Below are 23687 nucleotides of genomic sequence, written 5' to 3' on the forward strand. Positions count from 1 at the left end.
TACTACTCTGCTTAAATAAATTTATTCAGTTTAAAAATAGTTTTAGCAATTACTTTATTGTGTGTTGTTTATCAGTCAAGTAAATTCCGTAATAATAGTAGACGGCTGATCAACCACAAAATCGGGTATATCCATACATAATCTATATTCAGTAGTTAGCTCTCGCTCGTTTGATAACTTGGCTAATGAGTTTGACAGACCCGATGTCTCTTTGGGGACTACCAATGGGAGTCAGGACTTGTTTACCGTTTAGACTGAGGAGAATATCGTTGCGTTAGTAGCTGTCTGCACCCACTAGAAGCTGAATCTAACATATTATGCTTAGTTTTAAAACGCATATAAAGTGTTAAATACATAGAATTTTATTATCAGAAACTATGGCAAGCTAACGTGACAGAGAGCCAAAGGTTCGTTTTAACGTATTAACGAAATTGCTGCTGATAGTCTTTCCATTAAAATCATTCCAGTTATTTCGAGACCTTACATAGTGTCTTTTTTATAGACTTCCAAATTCTACAGTAGATTTGATAACAAAATTTTCAGACTTCGTGAAAGAGTGTTACAGCAACACTGAATAAATTTTGATACTAGGTGATTTCAATATCAATTTGTTGAACGCAAAAGAAAGTTACAATTGGAAAAGGAAAATATGTAATCCGCTGTATTTAAAACAGCTGATTGAGCTATCTTGATTATCCACAAGAGTAACTGTAAACTCCTCGACATTAATTGATCATGTGTATACAAATTTCTCTCATCACGCCAAGTTTTCTGGAGTACTTTAACTGTCTATGAGTGATCATAATTTAGTATATATTGTGAGAAAAATTGGTGTTGCACATAAATCTTTTCCTCGAAAAATCACTTATAGAGATTACTTCGGATTTGTTCCTGATAATATGTCAAATAAGTTTTCCTTCATCAGTTGGACTGATATTTTGATTAAAAAGAACACTAACGACATGATTAACTTATTTAATCAAAAGTTTTCTACGGCTGTCAATGAGTTGGCACCTCTTAAAATTAGAAAAGTCAAGTCAGAATCTTTATCTATCTGGCTTGACAAAGAGGTACAGCAAAATATAAAGTTGAGAGAAAAACTGAAAAACTCCAAAGATTGGACTGCTTACAAAAAGCAGCGCATTTTTGTCACAAATCTCATTAAAAGAAAAAAAACAAAATGTATCAACGAACTTGTAAAACAGTCAAAGCTTGGGGATACGCATAAGCTTTGGCAAGCTTTGAATGTGAAAAATAAGAAACCTCAAAGCTGTAACACTTGTTTGTCAGCTTCAGAACTTAACTCACATTTTGTGTCTATTGCAAGTAAACTTTCAAATTCAATTTTACCGTCATCCAATCCTTATTTGTCTTGTCAAAACACCGAGTTGAAGACCACGCTTCCCAAATTTACTCCTCATGATATTGTAAAATACATCAGTAACATTCCTAATTCCAAAGCCTCAGGCATAGACAATATTTCTGTAAAAATGATAAAAGCAACTCTTGCATTCATTGTACCTATTATCACTGATATGTTTAACAGAACTTTGATTGATGGCTATTTTCCTTCAGCATGGAAACATGCATGAGCTACTCCATTGTTTAAAGGAGGAGATAATAGCAACCCATCACATTTCCACCCTATTTCAGTACTCCCTATTTTATCTAAAGTTTTTGAAAAGCACTTAAATATTCACATCTACTCTCATTTGTTCAAAAATAATATTTTACATCCTTATCAGTGTGGTTTCAGAAAAAGTCATTCATGCACTGATGCTGTTCATAAACTAATCTCAGATTGTTTGGATTTGAAAACCAGAAGTGAGAAGATTTGCTTGATGTTTTTGGATTTCAGCAAAGCTTTTGACTGTGTCAATCACAAAATATTATATCATAAACTAGAACTTGCTGGTTTTAAAAATAAATTGTTGCAAATACTTTAATCCTATTTTCACAAAAGGCGCCAAAAGGTCTTCATGAATGACAAGGAATCATTGACACTAGATATAAATGTTGGTGTTCCACAGAGGTCATTTATTGCGCCAGTATTATTTTTAATATATATAAATGATCTTCTTAGACTTATTCAAAAAGGCTTTGCCTACGCCGATAATACTGTTTTTGTTAATTATCACAAAGATGTGCAACTTGTTGAGACGAACTGCAATCTCATCATGAAAATTATCAGCGACTGGTGTACAGCAAATCATATGACAATCAATTTACAAAAATCACACTTTCTTCTTTATAATACTGATAAAAACCTTCGAAACAGCTTTATTCTTAAGTTTAGCATTCAATCCATCACTTTTAGACATGAAAAAAAATTGTTAGGATTTGTTTTGACAGATCAACTCTCTTGGAATAATCATGTCAACACTTTTTGTAGTAAGGTCACGAAGTCATTGACTCTGCTCCAGTTTTGCAGGCCATACATGAACTCAAAATCTGCTATTGCATTTTATTATCAGTTTATACTTTTATTATTATTTATGGTATCCACATTTATTATAATCTAGCTCCAAGATATGTCATTAAGGAATTATTTTTGTTGCAAAAAAGAGCATTTCGACTCATTGCAAATTTACATCATATGCCTGCATATATTATTCCAACAAATGATCTTTCAAAATCTGTGCGTCTTCTTACTCTGCCTATGCTAAATATTTATTTCACTTCAATTCAATGTTTCAAGATTTTTCATGGTTTGTGTCCTCGTTTTTTACACGACAATTACAGGTTCTTAACTCATTTCAACTTACGTGATATGAACAAATTGCATACAATCACTAACAATCATTTTGAAAACTTCATTGCCAGCTGCTTTAACAATCTTCCACCAAATATCCGTTCTCTTAGCAGAGAAAGGCATTTTAAACACTATTTGTCAGACTATTTGTTCAATTTTAATGGCTAACTGTTGCTTTTTTCCTTTCTTTTTGTTTTACTATTGTTGTATGGCTTAATTTGAAAAAAATTTCTACTTGTGAAATAAAATTATTGCCAATAAAGTACTATATATTTTGTTTAAGCCACTCTTCTTCTAAGCCACTTTAATCTTTTATTTTGGGTTTAAGCTACTATTACAATCTTTTATTTTGAGCCTTCAAATACCATTCATTCGGCAACTATTGATATCTATTCTACTGGTTTTGAACTTCCTTTTGTTTATCCATAATTAAAATAATATTGTAGATTTCACGATGTTACTTATACTTTTATATAGGTCGTAATAAATGTTATCACTTGTAAAACACATTGTCTGTAATCTCAACTTTAGGAATTTAACTCTATTATTAAATTGCATGAACTTGATATCTACTAAGTTAATTTACATCGTTACTTTGATGAAGTACTCGATCGACATGTTTTATTGGCAAACTTCATAATTGTAAAAATCGCTGTGAAGTTACTGTGAAGGTGACTCCGAGTTTTCTGGGCATCAGGTGGTATAAGTTCTACGAAGGAAGATCGGAGAATGGAGGTAAATTTATCTTTTACTTTGAGTCTCCTATAGAGTTTCCTGTTGAGTTTACATTCAGATTATATTTCCCTGTTTGAGGCTATAGTGCAATTTCCTGCGCGTGTTAGATACATATGTACAGTGAGTTCTTGACGGCTTCTCTTTAATCCATAGCATCTAGCAATACAAAGGCTTAGCTTGATGAATATACTATTGGTAATATTTTAGTACTCATTAATACATGTACTAATTAATAAAATTATAGCTTTGTGCTATCAGTAATCATCGTTTTATATTTTTTCATTGGTTCACCTAGCTGCATTTGCTTCAAATTTTCTGTGGCAGTTTTATCTAGTAAATTAGATTTATGATTTGACTTTAGATGTTCACTTCTCACTGGTAGAAAGTGAAAAAAATCAATTGATCGATGCAAATCTTTAACTTCCAGAACCAAAGCTTCAAACTGTTGACTTGGCGTACTTGTGCCTTTGTTAAACATTTATTCATTTTTAAAAATTACACTCGCAATCTATCTAACTCCCAATTTGAAAGCTTTCAGTAGATATGCGTTAGAATGAATTATCTATGAATGACATCTATTTATTGCATTTGTTCACTGATTACAGGGAGTTTATGTGGTCCCACCCGCCGAAGCAGCTTTGTCAGTGTGGAAACTGCCACAAATGGGAAAGACAGACTTGAATGTGTGCTGCATAAACCATGATGTTTTGTTTGAGTTTGCTTGACTAGATGAATTTGTCTTAGTGTATCAGCTAAGACTATGTGAGTGGGCGCGGTTTGATATTTGCAATAAAAGCTTCATGCCGAGATGAAAATCTTTTTGCTTGTAAAAATTATATAATAAAATTATATTGTTAAAGATAATACAAAACATGATTTGACAAATATTGTTGTGAATTGGATACGGTATATGGGTGTCTGCAGAATTGGAGAATGTGAGTTCAAATCCAGTTTGCAGCAGATTTCTCATCCTTGAAACTCTATTCCTATGTATATTCTTTTCAAAGACGCAGCTTGCTTATTTTACTTACGGTAGTAAGAAACTAGTTTTTGGTGTGGGCAATAATATACAGCCCCGCCTAGAGGATAGGCGACGGGCATAATGTGGGCGGGGCTTTTGGGAGGATGTATATCGTTAGTGTGGGTAGTGGCGGAGCTGTGCCGATACAAAGACCTTATTTTACATAGTTTGGTTGACAATATTACCGTAGACCGGCAGAATTGGTAGTTTGTACTTAAATGTTTACACAGCATTTGGAGCAAATGAGTAAGACAAGTTTTCAATTTTTTATTATCTGAGGCCTTTGAAACATTCATAAAAATGTATTTGTAGCGAGATTTAAAATTTTATTCTAGCCAACACGAGCAAATACAAAATAAAATATATGCCAATAGAGCCGCGTAGGACTAGACTTTTATCGCAAAGAGCTGATGTGAATACGAGATATATTGACAGATTTATCACGCGTGACATCATTTTGGGCAAGTCTGGGCATGTCTTTTTGGCCTGACCGTTTTTACAGTGATCAGATTTTTTTCGATTTTAATCTTCAAATATCTTGGCAATGAGATCGCCTAACACAACAAACAACATAGCAACTGATAGACAAAAAAATGCTTTCTGTTGAGATCAACTCAAATTTGATGCAACCACATCTTTAAGTCGTCAAAATTTCACGAAAAAAACGTGCACATTTCACCAGTCTATGACATTGTTTAATTGCCGAAGGTTTCTGTAATTAACTTACCTCATTAGTGGTAACTATATTCAACAAATATAGTTATCTATATTTGTTGAAATTGTTAGTTGCTCCTTTTTGAAGTTGTAATCCCTCAAATTCATTTTATGTCATCTTGAAAAACTTTCATTTACACTATACTCTGCTAATTCCTGCTGAAAACTACTTTTTCAGCAACCAGCACTGCCATTTCTTTTTTCCATTATCACTTATTACATTATCAGGTCCTAGGCTGTATGACAGGGGACTTTCTAGTTATCCTATTGCTTTGCTGCAGTGCCATTTGACTGCTAATATTGCATTTCTCAAGCATCCATACCCTTTCTTTTTTCCAATTTCACTTATTCCATTATCAGGTCGCTGACTGTATGACATTGTAATTTCTAGTAATCTTATTGCACTGCAGTGCCATTTGACTGCTAATATGGCATTTCTCAACCATCAGTACCCTTTCTTTTTTCCATTATAACTTATTCCATTATCAGGTCGTGGGCTGTATGACATTGGAATTTCTAGTTATTCTATTGCACTGCAGTGCCATTTGACTGCTAATATTGCATTTCTCAACCATCAGTACCCATTCTTTTTTCCAATATCACTTTGGGCGTGGGCTGTATGACAGTGGAATTTCTAGTTTATAATATGTACTTAGTACATATTAGTTTATAATATGTACTTATAAGATGTACTTACTGTATAGCTGCACTTATTCTGTAGATTTACTTTGCAGTTTTATGGTCAACAGAATAAACATACACACACATTCCAAGCATCAGTCATTCTTGATTGGCAATCTATACAAGACGTAACATCGAGTTTTAAGAATGAGAAATCTGTTGCGGCCTAGATTTGAACTCACATCCCCCAGTCCTGCGCACATCCATTTATCCAATCCACAACACTGTCCTATTTGCTATACCATGGAATAAATTTGGCACATACTCAGAATACATGCCAATATTTCATGGCTCCATATTAAAGCATTGCAGCTCGCTTCATTTGTAAAGCCATATTAGAAGAAAAATCCGCAAAACCTTACCAGAAGAAAAATGCATGCCCCGTATAAGTGAAGAAAAATGCATAAACTCATCTAGCCAAAAGACTATTGCAATCAGTATAAATATGTAATAGACACTGCAACCGGTATGGTATGAATTACACAGATATAAACAGAGAAAACATAAATAGTGCAGTTCACAGAACTGAAGAAACACCTTGATTTAACAGTTAGAATGGTAAATATTAAATATGTTGATTAAAAGTAACTTTTCTGAACAAAACCCTTTTTTATCACCTGTGCAATGTCAGGCATCAAGCTAGCTAGCCTTCATATAAATATAATGCTCTGTGAGCATACTACTTCGATCTCAGCCATTCGATGACTTAGGACAGGGATGCGCAACAGGCGGCCCGCGGGCCACAATCCGGCCCACAGGCTAAGATAATGTGGCCCCTGCATTGCGGGTGCTTGCAGTGCGGGTTTTAGAGTAGTAAACAAACTCTCATTCACCTAGCGCCTACGGAATAGCCATGAGATCATCATCGCATTAACGACAATATAATGGCTTAGTTAGTGATGCTTATTTATATAAGCTATGCTTGTAGATTGCACTGATGCTGCCTATGAATCAAATTAACCATTTTAATCTTTTTTTGTGTACTTTTAGCTAAGCTATAAAGATTCATAGCTCTTGCATTGCCATTTTGCAATAAATTGTATTTTTGCTTATCTTATAGCCAACAATGTATAAACTTTGCTGATTTGTACTAAGCCATTTTATACCAAGCTACTTTGCTAGTTGGCAGCATGTAGTTTTTTAATATTTACGCTTTATCAACAGTCGTAGCTTGACATACAAGTGATCAAGTCTTTTTACCGCCTTATCTGGGTAGAAGGCCAAAGAGGTATGCGATTCATATTATTAGAAATCATTCATGTAATTGTTGCAGCATTTGCATATTATAGAACTTATATATTTGATTGATTTTATATTGCTTAAAATTGTGCAAATTGCCTACTTATATAAGCTTATATCAACCCATGTCAAAATGTTTTATGTCATTATGCTATGCTTTTATTTTAGTTTTCACGGTATGGGTTCCAAATAAACAATATAAACATGAATCAGTTGGACTCAGTTCTTTAACCCCATAAGAACAGTACACTCTTTATTGATAAAATAAGATTTTGAAAGATTATAACTGGTAAGTGCTAACCAGAATGAAAGTATTTTTTTGGGTAAGTTGAACATTCTGGGCTAAATTTTTCCTCCAATATATTTTTAATTAAGATATTTGAAAAATATTTTCTTCAAGTTATACCCCAATTTAAATGAAATTTATCGACTCTACCCAGTTTTGTGTCATCTGATTGTACTCATTAAAGCTTTTTTTGCAATAGTAATATAACAGTCAAGGAAATTTGTTTTTTGTAGCTAAACATGTCTGCTACTAAGAAAAGTTGACGTTGAAGGAAGAGTTTTCAATAAAGATTGGAATAGCAAATATTTTGTTGTTGAGCACAACTAAGGTGTTATATGTGTAATCTGCCAAGCTACAATCGCTGTATTGAAGGAATACGACATCAAACGACATTACACATAAATACATTCAGCCTCGTACGATACCTTGTTAGGCCAAGCTGGATTAGACAAGCTTGAACAGATGACCGCGACAATTAAGAAACAACAAAGGGTGTTTACTTCATATAAGAAAGACTCTGGGCTTGTAACCAAGCTTACCTTCAAAGTCTGTGAGTTCCTTGCAGAAAAAGGGAAGCCATTTAGTGATAGAGAATTCGTAAAAGGTTGCTTGGGTATATTCACTGATTTCGCCTGTCCTGAAAAAAACAGCTATTGCAACCAACCAGTTTGTCTCGTTTTACTGTGGCATGCAGGATTAGCCAGCTTTCGGATAACATTTAAAATACTTTGAAAGAACGAATGAAGAGATGCACATCATATAGTTTGGCTCTTGATGAAAGCACAGATGTTAGTGACACTGCCGAACTGGTTGTTTTCATTTGAGGCATCACGGATAATTTTGAAATAATTCAAGAATTTTTAGACATAGCCAGTATGTCTTCAACAACCACTGCACAAGACATTTGCGACCAAGTAGTGAAGCTGATGGATAAGTTTGAACTAAACCCTTCTAGGCTCGCTGGCCTAACGACTGATGGGGTACCTTCGATGACAGGGAAAATTAATGGATTCACCAATAAATTCTTAGATGCCATAGGTTCGCCGGGGGTTGTGGTGAATCACTGTATTATACATCAGGAAAATTTATGCACAAAAATTCTTGGTTTTACTGATGTGATGAAAAGTGTGGTTAAATGTGTGAACTACATTCGTGCTCGAGGACTCAATCATCGCCATTTCAAGGCATTTTTAGAAGAACTCGATTCAGATTACCCAGATGTTGTGTACTTCTCTGCAGTGCATTGGTTGAGCCGAGCTAGTACGCTAAAAAGATTTTGGAATATGAGAAAGGAGGTTATGACTTTCATGGTTAGTAAGCATCATAATGTTGCTTGTTTAACTGATGATGACACATTAAACGACCTTGCCTTTCTAACTGACATCACACAACATCTTTCAGATTTAAATGTTAAACTACCAGGCAAATTTCAGTTGGTAAACAAGATGTTTGAACACATATGTTACTTTGAAAAGAAGCTTCAACTGGATCGGAATCAAGTGAGTAAAACACAACTTACTCATTTTCCTTGTTGAGCAGTCAGAAAAGCAGAACTGCCAGGAATAGATTGCTCCAAATATATTGAACAACTTGACAAGTTGCATTTCGAATTTTCAACGAGGTTTGCTGACTTTAGGAAATGTGAACCTAAGTTCAAACTATTTTCATAGCCTTTTGACATGGTACCTGAAAACAGTCCGGACCGCTATCAAATGGAGATGATAGAATTACAATCAGATGCTGATTTGAAGAGAGCATATACTAATAATGATAATAATGATTTAGTAACTTTTTATGAGAAATATGTATTTGGAAAGTGACAAAATCTAGAGCTGCATGCTAGAAACATCTTGTTACTTTTTGGCAGTACGTATTGCTGCGAACAGTTTTTTTCAAAAATGAAGTTCACTAAAGACAGGTACCGAAGTCAACTTACCGATGAACACCTGACCAGTCAACTTTGAGTTGCTACTACATCAGTAAAGCGGACAATGAAAAGTTGTAACCAAGTTGTAACCAGTCGTAAAATACCAAGTTTCACACTAATTATCTGATATGCACTTTATTTGTTTGTCTCAATTTCTTGGTTCAATATTACAGATTCATTCTAATAAAAGTTTGTATTTTTTGTTTGCAAGACATGTACTTATTTATATTATAATATTTTCTCAGTCTCCTCAACTCGACACACAATTTTCTATTATATTACATTATTTTGGGTTGCTGGCCCTAGGTGTTGTTCAAATATTGAAAAGTGGCCCTCAAAAGAAACATATTGTACACCCCTGACCTAAGACCTGAGATTAAAAGGTTGAACATAGAACAGTCTAGCAGTTTGCGACACAAAAGCTGTCAACCAAAAAGGTGACAACAATATCCAAAAAACTATAATTTTGCTATTTTAGTAAATAAAATAAAGGTCAAAACAAATTGCATGCTAACTTATCATCCAAGTGTTTTTAAAACTCTCTGCATTATCTTGTTGTTTATCTGATATTACAATTGCCAGCTAATAATAGTCACTCAACTGAAGATAGCTCAAGATTTAAGAAGCACCAATAATAACTATGGATGTATGGTAGATGACATGCCACGGCACAAACAATTCCATCCACTCTCAACAAACAAGGCAACAGACAATCCATTTGCTGATTTAAACTAATTTGTAATATCCCAGTAGCCACAAGCAAAACTCCATAGATTATGTTTGGCTGAAAGTTGTGAGATTTTATTAGCTAAGACTCTGAGACAAACTAAAAAAGATGCTGTAATTGGCTAATACATGAAACTTGATACAATGAAAGAGACTAATAATTCTGCTTGAAACCTCTACGTTTAATGAAAAGCCTCAACGAATAATAGAATATGGTGAAATTTGGATCCAAATATGAAAGATTATTTACATTTCAAGTGTTTAATTAACTGACGTGGACTGGTACATTAAAACAATGCATGTAAAATATATATTATTTATCTCTTGTGTGGCATGTTTTTCATATTTTATTTGTTTCCTTTTGATTTTATGTTTTCTTTTCTTGTTTAACCATGTCTTTGCAGGTGAGCTTGTTATTTCCTACGTGAATACAATTCATCGTATGTATATGTCACTCATTTAACTAGCTACTCAAGATAGTTGACACATTCACATCACTTTATGAAACTTGTTAAAGCCCTGTACTCTAGGGTATAAATACGTACAAACATTGTATGTATGGTTACATTGATTCTTGTGCACATTTCATACAAGAAAAACTACAGTAGCACCTTCTCTGGATTCTACAAGCGTTCGCTAGCTAACAGTTTTCTGCATTGCACCAGCATTTTTTCTTTTAAACCAGAAGAAAAATTGGACAGGACTGGTCAACTTTCTTTATCCTGCTAAAAATTCCATTTCATTACGTATTAAATTAATCTTCAAGTGTACAGCAACATAATTAGCATTGATACATTTTTGCCTCCTCTCTGCTTCATTTGTTACATGTACCAGCTATAGTCATGTTACTCCAAAGGTATGTACGCCCTGTACAATAGTAAATAAAATTTCATTTTTCTTGTCGGTAGCCATTAAATGGTCAGGTGTTTGAGAGGCCGCTTTTGATAACTACATTGTTTGGCCTTTCTGGCCGAATTCTTGTTAAAAAGGTTTCAACCAGACACGCTAATTTTTATAATGGAAGCGAAGACAGAAACATAGGAATTATAAAATTTCGTGATAACAAGTTGAAATTAATTAAAATAGTTTAAAATACATACTAAAACTTAGTTTTAAGGGTGAGTTTGACAAGTTAAGCTTATTTGAAGTGAATTCAAAGTTTATGTTATGCACACCTTTTGAAGGTAAGAACTTCTTACCGTACGATCTGCATTTGGTACCAAGATTACAATTTTGCAGTATTGCAGATTATGATCACTAGGTGCACTTAATACAATGCAGCTACTGTAGGTAACTATAGTTACTAAAGTTAACATACTATTTTGTTGCTAACTTTCAATATGTACAGCATTTTTATAATATTTTGGACGATTTTTACCTTTTTTTTCATTGTATAATTACAATGGTTTCTCTACCCGGACATACAATTTTTTCGCCATACGATGCCAGCCTTGAAACGGATTAGCATCGTATCTCGGGGGTGCACTGTGCTCCAAAGGTATGTATGTCCTGTAAAATAGTAAATAAAATTTAATTTTTATTTTCGGTAGCTTTTGAACAGCCAGGTGTGCGAGAGGCCGCTTTGGATAGTGCACCGCTCGGCCTTTGTTATTGAATTCTGGTTGAAAAAGATTTCAACCAAACACGCTGCAATTTATAATGAAAATGAAGGCAGAAACTTATGAAGGATAAAAAATTGTGATAAAAATTGAAATTCATTAAATAGATTCCGAAATACATACTAAAACTTAGTTTTAAGGGTGAGTTTGGCAAGTTAAACTTATTTAATGTGAATTCAAAGTTTGTTATGTGTACCTTTTGAAGGTAAGAACTTCTTACCGTACGATCTGCATTTGGTGCACAGATTACAATTTTGCATTTTACAGTATTGCAGATTATAATCACTAGGTGCACTTAATACGATGCTGCTACTGTAGGTAACTATAGTTACTGAAGTTAACATACTATTTTGTTGCTAACTTTCAATATGTACAGCATTTTTATAATATTTTGGACAATTTTTACCTTTTTTTTCATTGTATAATTACCATGGTTTCTATACCCGGACATATATACGATTCTTTCACCATGCAATGCCAGCCTTGAAACGGATCAACATCGTACATGTACATTACAGTTTATATGCTAGTTATAGTGTAGTTATGGCTACTGAATTTCAAGCTATGCACCTCTACTATACGTGGCAGTGCAAATAAGTTTAATGCAAGAATGACAACTAATTTAATCAGTAAGCTTTATCATTAGCTTTTTACATTCTATCAACCTAGGTGATCTCCCATCCACTCAGTGTGCAAGATAAAAGTTGTGGTTATTGAACTGTGCATGCAGTCAAGTTTATTAATGTTCAACAAATTTGAACGAAACTTAGGAAGCAAAATATATCTCTAAACATTAAAAAATTGAGCTAACAAATTAATTTTAAAAATGTGAAAATTGTGAGCTTCAGCTTTAGGCTCCCAAGAAGTGCATAGGTAGAACAAATTAGACATGCAACATACATAAATTATCACACAAAATGTAAGAATAAAAGTCCAAATAAATTTAATATTTGATGAAAGAAATATGAGGCAATAATCCACAGTAAATCATAACAAGTGCAATGAGCTGAGATATCAAGCCACTAGAATAAATATAAGCTACAAGCCAACATGCAAGCTATGTACAGAAGAAAGGCTACTTTTATAAAAGAGTTTCAATATTACTGCTAATTTATAGGCTGTCCAATGCTAGAGTAGTATGATGTTTCTTCCCTGTGTGAGTTTTCAAATGTTTCTGCAGATTACCCTTATGTGCAGACCTATAGTCACACTGAGTACATGCATAAGGTTTCTCCTTTGTATGAGTTTTCATATGTATTTGTAGACTACGACTCTGCACACACCTATAGTCACACTGAGTACATGCATAGGGTTTCTTCTTTGTATGTGTTTTCATATGTGCCTGTAGATTACCACTACGTGCAGACCTATAGTCACACTGAGTACATGCATAGGGTTTCTCCCCTGTATGAGTTTTCATATGTGTCTGTAGATTACCACTATGTGCAGACCTATAGTCACACTGAGTACATGCGTAGGGTTGGTCCCCTGTATGAGTCCTCATATGTATTTGTAGACTAATTCTCTGCACACACCTATAGTCACACTGGGTACATGCATATGGTTTCTCCCCTGTATGAGTTTTCATATGTGTCTGTAAACTACCACTCTGTGCAGACCTATAGTCACACTGAGTACATGCATAGGGTTTCTCCCCTGTGTGAATTTTCATATGTGTCTGTAGATTACCACTATGTGCAGACCTATAGTCACACTGAGTACATGCGTAGGGTTTGTCCCCTGTATGAGTCTTCATATGTGTCTGTAGATTACCACTACGTGCAGACCTAAAGTCACACTGAGTACATGCGTAGGGTTGGTCCCCTGTATGATTCCTCATATGTATTTGTAGACTAATTCTCTGCACACACCTATAGTCACACTGAGTACATGCATAGGGTTTCTCCCCTGTATGAGTTTTTACATGTCTCTGTAGATCACCCTTATGTGCGGACCTATAGTCACACTGAGTACATGCATAGGGTTTCTCCTTTGTATGAGTTTTCATATGTGCCTGTAGATTACCACTACGTGCAGACCTATAGTCACACTGAGTACATGCATAGGGTTTCTCATTTGTATGAGTTTTCATATGTGTCTGTAGATTACCACTACGTGCAGACCTAAAGTCACACTGAGTACATGCAAAGGGTTTCTCCCCTGTATGAGTTTTCATATATGTCTGTTGATTACCACTCTGTGCAGAACTATAGTCACACTGAGTACATGCATAGGGTTTCTCCCCTGTATGAGTTTTCATATGTGTCTGTAGATTACCACTCTGTGCAGACCTATAGTCACACTGAGTACATGCATAGGGTTTCTTCCCTGTATGAGTTTTTACATGTCTCTGTAGATCACCCTTATGTGAGGACCTATAGTCACACTGAGTACATGCATAGGGTTTCTCCTTTGTATGAGTTTTCATATGTGTCTGTAGATTACCACTACGTGCAGACCTAAAGTCACACTGAGTACATGCAAAGGGTTTCTCACCTGTATGAGTTTTCATATGTGTCTGTAGACTACCACTCTGTGCAGACCTATAATCACACTGAGTACATGCATAGGGTTTCTCCCCTGTATGAGTTTTCATATGTGTCTGTAGATTACCACTATGTGCAGACCTATAGTCACACTGAGTACATGCATAGGGTTTCTCCCCTGTATGAGTTTTCATATGTGTCTGTAGATTACCACTATGTGCAGACCTATAGTCACACTGAGTACATGCATAGGGTTTCTCTCCTGTATGAGTTTTCACTTGTCTCTGAAGATCACGCTTATTTGCAGACCTATAGTCACACTGAGTACATGCATAGGGTTTCTCATTTGTATGAGGTTTCGTATGTGTCTGTAGATTACCACTATGTACAGACCTATAGTCACACTGAGTACATGCATAGGGTTTCTCCCCTGTATGAGTTTTTATATGTGTCTGTAGACTACCACTATGCGCAGACCTATAGCCACACTGAGTACATGCATAGAGTATCTCTCCTGTATGAGTTTTCAGATGTCTTTGTAGATCGCCACTCCATGCAGACCTATAGTCACACTGAGTACATGAACAGGGTTTCTCAGTACTAGATGGGTGAGACGTACAGTTATTAGTCAATTGATGATTGACGGTATGTATGAAGTCACATTCTTTACTTTTGAAAGTTGCTGTTATATCTCTTGCACACTTTATACCATCCAGATATTCTGCAATTGTAGGACAATACTGAAATAATACATTCTTGAAGAAATTCTGACCAATATTTAAATTTAATGAATTACCTTTTGACCAAATTTAGAGAAGCAGAGTGATAAGTAGAACAGCAATGAGGCCCTATTTGGGTAGCGAGTTTAATTAAAAGTAATATAAGTTGCATTATAAAAACCTTTGTATTATTTCTAACAAAATACAAACTATTTGCTTACAAACTTGTCATTGCAACAAAAGGCTGTTATACAATGTAGATTTGAACATTATGAGCTCAACCAATCAAAAACCATAAAAACAAGGTCAGCTGAGTCACATGCATGTTTACCAGTGAATTGATTTAGTGGTTGACTTGCAACTAAATTTACATTACAGTTCTTCAGTATCAAGAGGTTCACCATGTCTTACTCTGCTGTGTTGTAGGTTCAAAATATGTGCAAATGTGATTACAAGCTATTAAAAGCTCAAAAATGAACAGTTGATCGCAGCCAACACGAAAACAGACGTAGGTTAGAATCTCTCACAAAATCAATCAAATTTGATGTAATTGAACATGAAATTCTTCTGTTTACACATTCATGCAACCTCATTCATCAAAATATTTCATAAATATACTTCATGCATTCAATAAAACCATGACTATAGTCCTCGTGCATCTAATTAATTATCATTGTAATGCTGTCATTTTGAGCAATGATATACATCTCAAAACCTAGCTTGAAAATCAGTTTAATTTTTTAACCTTAACTCAAAGGCATGCACACCATCTACTATATAAACCGCAAAATATTTGTCCATATATCTGTGTGTGTGCACGTGCGTTGGTCCACCTTATAGACCGTTCTTTCCTTTTTTGTCGTACGAAATTCGGACGTACAAAGCGAACTGAATTAATATGAATATTAAATACCGCACTTTCGGACTATTAACCGCTATTTTTTCCGATGATTTGAGCTAAGCGGCTTATATAAGGATGCCGCGATTCTGTGGTTTTCCTTTCACCGCTAGGGTGCATTATCCGAAATCTCCGATTAGTGCGCCTCTTTACAGTGCACTGTTCCGTTTTAGACAGCAAAGTTGCTGCCGTGTTAAAATGCACCGTCTTGAGTTCTGCAGCGTATATGAAGGTGCCTATACAGCAATACAAATGTACTCCTCATTAAATAAATTAATTTAATGAGATTAATTTACATGTAATTAACATTTACTGCCGACATGTACCGAGAAGTGCACGTGAACGTTTGGTTCTTGCGGCCACTGAAAAAACGCTGTTTTCACCTACTAAATTTCTACATCAAAAAGGTAAGTACATCTTATTCAATGGTGTATTGTCTATGAATTGCCTCACTTCCACTACATAACCCTTTCACTTGTGTTGCATGTACAAATTTAGCTAGCGGCCTACTGCCAGGCCTATTGCTTCACGACATGTATACAATATTTTTTCAATTTCAAACTCCATCTAGAACGTTTGCTTTGGTTATATATTTCACTTTGTCAACATGTTAACAAACACTGCTATGCACAAAATTCGATGTATCTATACTTTGTGCATTGATAAAGTGATCCTCTACAATGTTTCTTATTCTTATAAAACCCTTACTTTCACCACCATCGGAGTCAGTGCTGCTATTGCTATTTTAATTATCAGTGTAATCATAAAAATCTGAATTGGCTATAATGCAATCAACATAAGTAGTTATTTGTTTTTTTTAACTCGGAGGCGTTTACAGAACTTACACAATGAATGTTCGGTTTTAAGTTAAAATTCCCAAACAAAGATTAAAAAATTACAATTTAGGCTAATTTCATAGAGGAATTTTAGGACAACACTATCTCTGCCATGAAAGCCTTAAAGATCATTGGTTATGTTATCAACAAATAATAAAATTCAGTTACTAGCAATTGCTGGGCAAGTCACAAAAATGTTTTTACGGCCGTCAACTATAGAAACCGCATAAATGAGTCTACTTTGGTAAAAGGGTTGAAAACGTTGAATTTGCCACTGTTTGTGATAATAAATATGTTCATTTCTTTCCGTAGCCGAGTTAACTTTACTTTTTTTCCAGCAATATGAGTACTACAGAACTACAGCTACTACACAACTTTCACAGGTACTGCTAATGCGTTTTACCTACAAAATTTCTACTTCAAAAAGGTAAGTACTTCTCATTCAATGTTGTAGTGTATTGTGTATGAATTGCCACACCTCAACTACTTTGCCACCGTCTGTGATAGTGGGACATGTTCATTTCCTTCAGCAGCTGAGTTACTAATTTTTTCCAGCTACGAGGAGGCCTAATTTAAATTCCTGCTACAGAACTTGCGCAGGCACTCCAAAGGTTGCGATGAGCGATGGTGAGAAGAAAGAGAGCAGCTGGTATCGACTTATAGATACCGACTTATAGACCCGGCTTTAGCCATGACTAGCTGTACGTCGACTGCTAAAAAGTAGGCAGAAGCCGAAAACTGTTTGTTCATACACCCAACAGAAAAACTAAAAATGTTGTCTATCCGCAAGTGTTGCGTTGAACTAACATTGTGTTATTGTTATGTCATACTATGTTCTTCATGTTCTGCTATACCTACATATTATCCACATGCAGCATGTTCTAACATGTTTTTCAGTATACACATGCATATATTTTCATGCATTCGTTTTCTTTATTGTATCTCATAAAAAGGCTATCCTGTTGGCTTTATGCTGTATTATTTTACGGTGCTAATGTTTTATCTGCTTTGACACCATACTGTCTGTGCTGTTATACATATAAATTTTATCGACACAACCTCATTACCTTTTGTATATACCATGTCAAAACACAGGCTATAGATGAAGAACTGGTGAACCATGATTAGTGTTTTAAGCATGTAGAAGTCTCCATTCAATAAATACTGGTGATAGCAAAATATTTCGTCTAATTTCTAAAAAAAAACATACACAACTTTTCAATACTGCCAGTTTGAAGAACTTTGGTTTGCCTAGCAATGTCAATTTCATTATCAGCTATCTGTACACAAATATGGCAACTCCGATTTGAGTGGTTTGAGACTGATGAATTGTAGATTAGCTGTAAAACATTATGCAGATTTCTATTGTTCTCCCCAACAGGATTGACATGTATGACTGCACATGTGTATGCATATTCTGATCAAAGCAAAAGATTTCAGTAAACTGCATATTTGGAGTTGTTTTACAGTATGAAAGACAACTCTCAATAAACCTTATGCTGCGTGTGAACCTGTTCCCGTAAACGGGTAATATACATATATGTACAAATATAAATATATGTATGTATAAACATACATCCATACACCCATAAATACATATAATATATATGTACATATATTATATGTACAAACACATAAATATAATATATTTATGCACAAATATATATATGTATGTATGAATGTATTTATATATGTGTGTGGGAAAGTTCAAATTGAATAACTCAAACTTCACAAGACAGAGCGAAAGCGTTCGAGTTATCAGAGCGTTCAAGTTATAAAATCACTGTCACAAGTGCACGTATTAACCAGTACATAAACAAAATATATATAAATCAAAAGCATAGATTGATTGTTGCATGTTAAAGAGCCTCTCATGTAAAGTTTTAAAATTTTCTATCAGAAAGTAGAGATATATTTCTATCACTTGAGATTTGTTTGTTATTTTAGGTGATGTGACTGCCAAGAAGTTTTCAGAATAGAACTGGCAAAACTTTATAGTGATTAAAACACTCAGAAAAAATACATCTTTTTCTTCTGAGCGTTTTAACCCAGATCAAATTTGCCTATTTCACTTCAAGTTTATCCGAAGGTATTCATGCTTTCCCTTGCTTTTGATGGGCTATCGCAAAGCAGGTGTTTGGTAAAATGTGACCTTTTGCAAACTTTGAGAAAAGTCGTTAACGAAAGTACTTTGCCGATGGTGGTAATAATGATGTCTACGGACTACTAAAAGTTGATGTTTATCTCTATGGCTCTAAATAAAGTGATATTCTGAAATGATAACAACCGATTCAAGCGGTTCGAGTTAATAACGTTAAGTTCGAGTTATCTAAAGCAGTTTATCATTGTGTGGGAACGAACCAAAAAATCTCTTTGAGTTGACCATGAGTTCGAGCTGTCTGAGGGTGAGTTATTCGTAGTTGACTGTAAATGTATGTACAGATGTATGTATGTACTATATGTAAATGCCCGGCGTTGCACGTGTAATAAAAATATTATGTGCAGAGAGTTTACTTTTAATCAACATACACAACATTTACCATTCAAACTTTTAAATTAAGGCGTTGGTTTACTTTTGTGTACTGTGCTATCTCGGTTTACTGTGTTTGTTTCTGCATAATTCATACTGTACCATTTTCAGTGCCTCTACAGATTTATACGGATTGCAATAGTCTTGTTGGCTATATGATTAAGTATTGTTCTTCACTTATGGGCATATATTTTTTTCTGGTAAAGCATCTGGAATTTCTCAAAGTATGTGGTTATGTCTAGATAAAAAAAGCATTTGGACAAGTCTTTGTCATACATACATACGTACATACATACATGTATGTACGTACATACATACATCCATAGGTACATATGTATGTACATAGGTACGTATGTACATACACATATACGTACATATGTAAGTAAACATGTGTATACATACCTACATACAAACATATGTACACATGTACATACATACATATGTATGTACATATTATACATACATATACACATGTATACATACGTTCATATGTACATACATATATATATACATATACATGTATATACATATATATATCCATATATATACATACAAAGATATACATACATAGGCTATATATATATATATATATATATATACGGTGAAACTTGGATAACTCGCCCTCAGATAGCTCAAACACATGGTTAACTTGAACGGATTTGTTTGGTCCGTTACCACGAAATGATAAATTGCTTTAGATAACTCGACCTTAACTTTGTTAACTCGAACAATTTTTTGCCCAACGGCTACCATTATCGCTTTAGAATATCCGCCAAATAGAATCCGCTTTATATATAGCCGCTTTAGAAGATTACCGCTATCAGCAAAATATTTTTGTAACGACTCTTCTAAAGGTTTGCAAAAAATCAAATTTTATCTATATATTTCTCAAAGAATGTGGATCTGTCTTTCACTCCGACTATAGCACACACAGATTATTGTACCAATGGGGCCAGGAATTACGATGTCCCTGTTAAGAAATATATTGTGTGAGGTTCAATTACTATATATGGGGTCAAGCCCAAATCTTCTCACACAGGCAGTTATATTGTTTCTGTATAGCCTTATTAAAAGTTTTGATGAATAGCTTCTGCTGGATCATGAAAGTTTTTTATACATACATTTCTATGCATGAATTGTCATTATTAATTCTACATATTCAGGAAATTTATTTCTCAGTTCGTATTTATTGCATCATTACCAAGTCATCTCTTAATGTAATCATAGCCAAACCAACTTAATTTAGTTATTGCTTGCTAATTACTTTACATTTACTTCTAAAGCTTTTAACAGTCGTTTTATTTTTTTAAATAATTTGACTCGCGCAAAACATTTGCATCATGATACGAAGTTTAAAGGTTGTTTGACAAAGTTTGAAAACTTTTACAGCTGTTTTTTTCGTTTCCTACTAATTTATTTCAATTACACAAAATGCTTTTCTCATGATATATATAGTTTGAAAATTAGAATGGCAAATGTTTTTATATGCTAAATACAAACCAATTTTCTGTGCAAAGACTTTTCTATCACCTGGGCAATGCCGGATAGTACAGCTAGTCCTCTTATAAACATGACAAGCCTGTTGGTAACCTGTGATGGTCGAAAAATGCTGCAGAAATTGTTTGCGCCATTTGGCGGGAAATATGAGTCAAATGATCAGATCATGTGTAGATGATTAGACCAAGCCGAAACGAAACTGAGAAGTAGCGAGCATCTATAATTTCGGCTTTCCGGTACAACCTGAAGTGTTTGTCATAACCTAGTGCTACTAGAAGTGTTATGTTATATTGAACCTTTTATTGGTTTTTAAATTCAAAAACAGCGTGCCAAAACATAACCACGCCGAGTTAAACACGTCATCAAAGTAAGGAATTCCATCCTGCGACTATCTTTTTTCAACTGTTCGTTTTTTAGCTTTTAAGAGCTTGTAATCACATTTCCACATACTTTGCACCTACAACGCAGCAAAGTAGGATATGGTGAACCGTTTGATACCAAATATCTGTAATGTAAATGTTGTTGCAAGTCAACCTTCAAGGAATGAGATTTTATTTTCCGAAAAAATTATATTGGGACCGCAATCTCTCCTGAAACACTACTTGATTGGACAATATTAATGTAACCCTTTAAACAAGGGCATTTGCACGCAGTGTTTCATTAAATAGCCAAAGTGTAAAAAGAGATATTCATACATTGAACATGAAATGACTTCAATGCTGCTGCATTGATCAATTTCAATTGAATTTTGTAATGGAGTCATTTTTTGCAAAGATAAATTGTCTACCAAAAACTTTTATACTGGAAGTTACAGTACATTACTGTACATTTAATGTTCCAATACCAAAAAATGCCTTGCTATGCTAGCTAAGCTGTATATAAAATGCGAAAATTCATGTTTAACAAGTAAATGCTAAAGTTCTTCAGTGCCTGTAGGCTGGGTTTGTAACAATGTTTTAAAGCAGAAGGAACCGCATAATGGGCTACCATTTTGAGTTAAAAGAAAAAGGCACCAAAATAACAAGTACCGCTCTGAAAATAGGTAGTACAACTTGGTATTTCCAAGTTGTATTTCCTATTCAGACCTAAAAAAACCTACAGCGACATTAGTGGCTCAGAAACAGCAGAAAGAGTAGCCCTACTCCCTTTGATTGGAGCAAAAAGTAAGCTACCCACTATACAATAAAATCTGCCAAACATTAAGGCTTTTGAAAAACCAAATGAATTATTGACCTCATTTTTATTAAGTCTTATGAAGGCTGCGGACACCATACATAGTAGTGACAATCAAAATCCTTGACTCATGCATCAGCAGACCAAAAGTGTATAGTTGCTACTCTGTAATGCCACTTGAAATTTTTACAAAGTATGAATTACATAGACATTGTTTTAAAAGTTACCATGTTGATGTACAATCTACATAATTCAAACAATGTAGCGACGGTCAAGCGTCATTTTCATAATTTCCTTATCTCGTTTGAACTTATTGAAGCAAAGACTCAATTGGAACATTGCCCATTATTCTTGCCAGCTTCACATTCCTAAAGCGTTTATTATCAAACTTCCCCAGAGGAATGCAGTACAGTCATACTTCGACTTAGGAGCTTAATGCGTTCTGAGACTGGGCTCGTATCTAAATTTACTTGCGTGTTGGTGCAATTTATTTATATATAGAACAATTAAATATATGATTGGTTTCCATACTCTAAAAAATGCAAATAAAACACTCAAAACAATAAATTGTAACAGAAAGAACATGTTGGTTATTATCCTAACTTACCACATGCCTTCAAAAAGCAACAAATAAAAAATAATGCAAGGAAATGCGATTAATTAAAATGTAAAATTAATTACATACAATAGCAGCTAACGCTAGCATTTTCCAGGGAGGGAAAGATAAGTTATCCTTCATTACAACAGTTGACTTTGATAAATTTGGATTTTATTCAAGTCTTAAAAGACGAACTTAAAGGCAAACCTAAAAGCAAACTTTCATTTTTAATTTAACATAATTAAAAAATCTTCGGCGTTCATAGTTTTAAGTTTCCCGCTAGTTAGCTAAGGACGTTTGCCTTTGTGGTCCTTTAATATGTTTCGATTACGACGAACAAAGGATTAATGCACGACCACTAGCCAACTTGGCCGAACGTCTATTTTTTATAGTCTTGATAGATAGCACCGGCCTTCTCGCATAGCATCGTTTCAGTTACGATGTCACCGGCCAATTGTTGATCTTTTATCCAAAGCCTGAGCAGGCTCTCCATCGGTGGTCGTGAAGATCGCTGCACCATGTAGAAACTATGGTTAGTCCATTTGTAAACCAAATGCCCTGAATATAATACTTCTGTTTGCTAATTGTGGATGTATTTCTGTCATATTGCTGAGCTAGCTTAATCACGCATACACATTTTGCATATTTTTCAATAATTTTCCGTTTAACATCCATTGTTATCATTCGCTTTTTCTTTGCAATATCTTTCATTTCACTGGCAAACTTTCGGTCTACACACAGTATTTTTAATTCCCGTAATTCTGCACTGAAAATCGCGAACAAAAAAACACGGTACAAAAGTATAATCTGAACAGTTGAAAAATACAGAGTGATGCTGTTCTCATAAACACATCCGACATACTTGGCAACTGACTCACGTGCTCGTATCTCAAACATGGCTCGTATGTTAGTGCTAAAAAACTTGCCTAAAAGCTGGCTCGCACCTCAAGTTTCGCGAATGTTGGGGCACTTGTAGGTTAAAGTATTACTGTATTATCACTAACGAGGATGTATTAGCACAAAGCTAACCTCCTGCAAACGAGCAGCCGAAATTCAGCCAGCCGCAAACGTTACATGTACAATATTGTACTAAGCCTCAATGAGCCTGTGAGGTACCATCCATGTTTAGCTAAGTAGGAATACCGTGAATTCCAGGGTACAAGTTGATGCGGACGTATAAGACGAATTCTATTCGCTTGATGTAAAAATCCTGGTTCCGACACGCACTTGCCAAATAAGTTGATCCCTAC

General features: G+C 34.6%; 2 protein-coding genes across 2 annotated transcripts in view; one reads left to right on the forward strand and one right to left on the reverse strand.

The window, feature by feature from the left end:
* Positions 1 to 8303: 8303 nt before the first annotated feature.
* LOC137388497 (general transcription factor II-I repeat domain-containing protein 2B-like) lies at positions 8304 to 8963 on the forward strand. Its single transcript, XM_068074983.1, has one exon. It carries the CDS (start codon positions 8304 to 8306, stop codon positions 8961 to 8963), a length of 660 nt encoding a protein of 219 aa, XP_067931084.1.
* A 3453-nt stretch (positions 8964 to 12416) lies between these two features.
* The window catches only part of LOC137388498 (zinc finger protein 271-like), a 40888-nt gene continuing 29617 nt past the window's right edge, over positions 12417 to 23687 (reverse strand). The window contains exons 8-9 of the mRNA XM_068074984.1: positions 14076 to 14907; positions 12417 to 13991 (exon numbers count right to left, since the gene is read on the reverse strand). Coding sequence (XP_067931085.1) covers positions 12812 to 13991; positions 14076 to 14907 — 2012 coding nt within the window. The 3' untranslated portion in view covers positions 12417 to 12811. The remainder of the gene's footprint in view (positions 13992 to 14075; positions 14908 to 23687) is intronic.

The sequence above is a fragment of the Watersipora subatra genome, chromosome 2 (genome assembly GCF_963576615.1).
Source record: "Watersipora subatra chromosome 2, tzWatSuba1.1, whole genome shotgun sequence".
Lineage (NCBI taxonomy): Eukaryota > Metazoa > Bryozoa > Gymnolaemata > Cheilostomatida > Watersiporidae > Watersipora > Watersipora subatra.